The sequence below is a fragment of the Aplysia californica genome, unplaced genomic scaffold (assembly GCF_000002075.1).
Source record: "Aplysia californica isolate F4 #8 unplaced genomic scaffold, AplCal3.0 scaffold00193, whole genome shotgun sequence".
Classification (NCBI taxonomy): Eukaryota; Metazoa; Mollusca; class Gastropoda; order Aplysiida; family Aplysiidae; genus Aplysia; species Aplysia californica.
This window is the reverse complement of record NW_004797463.1, coordinates 653,082-656,579: the sequence shown is the minus strand read 5'-3', so window position 1 is coordinate 656,579 and position 3,498 is coordinate 653,082. Positions and strand designations below refer to the sequence as shown.

Genomic DNA, 3,498 nt, shown 5'->3' with positions numbered 1-3,498 from the left:
GGGGGGGGGATTCGGCTGTGTTTTTTCCCCAATATTAGACGAAGAAAAAAACTACCTTTTGTGGAACTACTAAGAGGGAAACTCTCTTTCTCTCTCTCTCTCTCTCTCTCTCTCCCAATGTATTTTAAATATCCGATGTGCTGCACCAATGTATGTCATTGAAAAGCAATACATGTATAATATTATGTTGAAATATGCGGATGTAAGGGCCAAAGGCCTTTCAAATCAATAAACCATTCTGAAATCTTAAATCTGAAAACTCTCTCTCTCTCTCTCTCTCTCTCTCTCTCTCTCTCTCTCTCTCTCTCACTCTCATTTTGAAATCTTAAATCTTAAAACTCTTCTTCCCCCCCCCCCACTTTGCACCAACAGCCGGGCGATGAAGTCTACCATTGTCCTGGTCTTCCTCCTGGGCATCATTAACCTCATGTTTTTCCTGCGTCCGGACGAGCGATCCTACGCCATCGTGGCGTACCGCTACATCAACGCCATACTGCCGCCCTGTCAGGTGAGTTGGACTTTTTTTGTTTGCACCGACTCTCGTGTCCGAGTCTGAGTCGGAGTTTTACGGCACTTGCCACACTTACAAATAAGTCACAATATACATGTCCAAGATTAGAGGTGTTACAATAGAGTTGCGTGCAAAGACAGGAGTTTTATGGCTCTTGCAACACAAATAAGTCGCAATGTTATACATGTCCAATATTAGAGGTGCTACAAGATAATTACATGCAAAACATTTTTTTTTATTTCACCGACTCCCGAGTCTGAGTCGGAATTTTACTGCTCTTGCAAGACAAATAATCCATCAAGATTAGCGATGTTACAAGAGAGTTAGATGCAAAGAAAGGGGAGGGGGGGGGAGAAAAGGACGAATAAATAGTTTACAGCATCATAGACTAGGGCCGCACGACAAAGTATGGAGAAAGTGTAGGACGAACAGATTAAGATAAGATAAGATAAGATAAGATAAGATAAGATAAGATAAGATAAGACCATTTTCTTGGTTGTACAGGACTGTAAAAACACAATATGCAAATATACATAAAAATTTGAATTACATATTACTCTCATTAAAATTCAATATGAGAATAGAAGTAAAGCTGACAAAAAGTAATTATCTCATCAGATGCATCAGTCAATCATATGCAGGAATTTAATTAAAAGACCTTTAGAGTTATGTACATACTTACTTGAAAGAGCAATACACATTGATGCTTATTCTGACAATAATAGCCTTATCCTAGATGGTAGAATAAAACTTCTTTTATATCATTCTTTTTGTTTTTTGTTTTTAGGGGTACATATCTGCCGCTGGTGATCTTACAATTTGCCTGGAATGGGGTGTGATGGGTCGTTTATAACGCTTTTTATCTTATTAATACTTGTGGTTTAATACATTTCATCCATTCTAATAAAATCATATCCAGAGATCTTGCTGACTTGCTTAATGGTTCTGTCAAAGTTTTCTTTATCTTTCACCCTCTAATTCCCAGCCCAGCAGCAAGTACAAAATAATAGCACGCTTTCAATCATAGGATGGTATAAAAGGGTCATAATCTTAACTTCCTTTATAGGAACCTTCTTTGATTTACTTTTTTATGCACAAGAGCAGCGTGGGGGTGCCAGTCAAGCTTTGTAGTCGTTTGTGAGAGCTTGCCACCTCCACCTTCTCATCTTTTATAAATAGTGGTTGCAATTGGGTTTTTTTAAACTCTAAAGTCTATAATTAACATCTTTGTCGTTTTTACAGTTAGTAAAAGGAAGTGGTTATAACACCATTTGTAAATACATTTACAGCGTCCTTTTATATTTATTCTCAATTTTTGTCATAGGGCCTTGTATAGTGGAATGATCCGCAAATTGTATTAGTTTGATGTTTTTGTTATCAAAAGCACAGTCGTTGGTGAAGAGCGTAAACAAGACAGGGGAGATTACACAGCCTTGGGGCGCACCGGTCTTCGTGAATATAACCATATATCGCCAATTAATGCCCAGTTAGTATGTGTATGCATCATCGGTGTTGTGTAAGTAAGACTTAATACTATACGGTAAACATTGCCCTAACAATGAGTAAGAATTGATACCCAAAACAAACTAAGGAGAAACGATTCTCTAACTGTAAAGCCACGGAGCTAGCTCACTGATCCTGAACCAACAAGAATCAATACTGAACGAATATAGCACAGGACAAAAAGCCCAACGAAAAGAAGTGGGAGGGCAGCTAAATCAGGCAAAATAGAAATAGAATATAGAATGCTTGATAAGAGATTGGGGGTTGCCAGTGACATTTTTAGAACATGGAAGAGTAGTTGCAGAGAAATGACAGGAGATGCGAAATGAAAATTAGTGGTCTGTCTCACGTCTATTACAGATCTGTTTAAAGCATTTATATTTAGAGTTTTGCTTATTAGTTTGATATTTCCTGAGCAAAGATAAGAGGCAGTAGTTATGTGCAAGACTGGGATGTTGCAATGAAAGGCCGCCTTATTGCTACAATTTCATTACTGGATGTCGTTTCGATTTTTTTGTTATTGGTGTTTTTTGGTTTTGGATTTTTGGGGGGTTTTATTTTATTTTATTTTATTTTGGCCTTTCTTTTTTAAATTGAAGTCTGCATTTCTCTTAATATACAATTTAAAAGACCCAATTTTCTTTAACATTTTTATTTAGGCTACAGGACTTGTAATCGTGAGGTTGCAGGGGTTCGAGCCTCAGCTCTGTCCGACGTTTTGTCCTTGGGAAAGGAAACACTTTACACGAAATTCTCTTTTGGCTCGGCCCTTTCGGATATGGACGTTAAACTCGGGAGGTCCCGCCTCTTAAACAACCTAATAGTGATGATTGATCTTTTAATTTGGGAGGCGTGCTGACAAAAGGAGGTACTTCTTGCGATCCAAGAATGGAGATATCGGTCGAAAATCTACACTGGGGTCAGATTTATAGATTTTCAGTTGATACCATTTTGAGGAAGTCTACCGTGTCTTTTATTATTCCACACTTACAAATTGTACAAACCCCAACTATCAAATTGATGTATCAATTTCCATGCGGCTAAAATTCAAAAGAAGTAACTCATTTTGTCAGCACACCTCTCTTTTTTTTCCTTCACATTTTAACATCGAAATTGTCTTGTTCTTTTCCAGGGCATATTCGTCTGCCTGCTCTACTGTGTCATGAACAATGAGGTAAGGGAGACTATCCGATGCTCAAGAAAAATGTATGGAATGTTTAGTGCGTCATCTCCCTTTGTAACTCTATCGCTGATTAGTTATCTCCTTGTTAATTACTTCTCTGGGGTTTTCGTTCTCCGTCATGGTGATTTTTACTTCTGTTGTCTGTTTGCTATCTGCGTAAGAGCGGTTTTGTTCTCTCCCACAAGGATTTGAATACAAGGAACACGCAAAAAATGCTCACACAATCCATCTATGTTTCAAAAGAGCGAATATAAAACACACACACACACACACACACACACACACACACAAACACACACAC

General features: G+C 38.1%; 1 protein-coding gene across 1 annotated transcript in view; it reads left to right on the top strand.

The window, feature by feature from the left end:
* The window catches only part of LOC101858107 (corticotropin-releasing factor receptor 1), a gene marked incomplete at its 5' end in the record, with an annotated part of 19,928 nt that overhangs the window by 3,837 nt on the left and 12,593 nt on the right, over positions 1 to 3,498 (top strand). Inside the window, 2 exon segments of the mRNA XM_035969898.1 lie at positions 373 to 508; positions 3,147 to 3,188. Of these exon segments, the coding sequence (XP_035825791.1) occupies positions 373 to 508; positions 3,147 to 3,188 (178 nt within the window).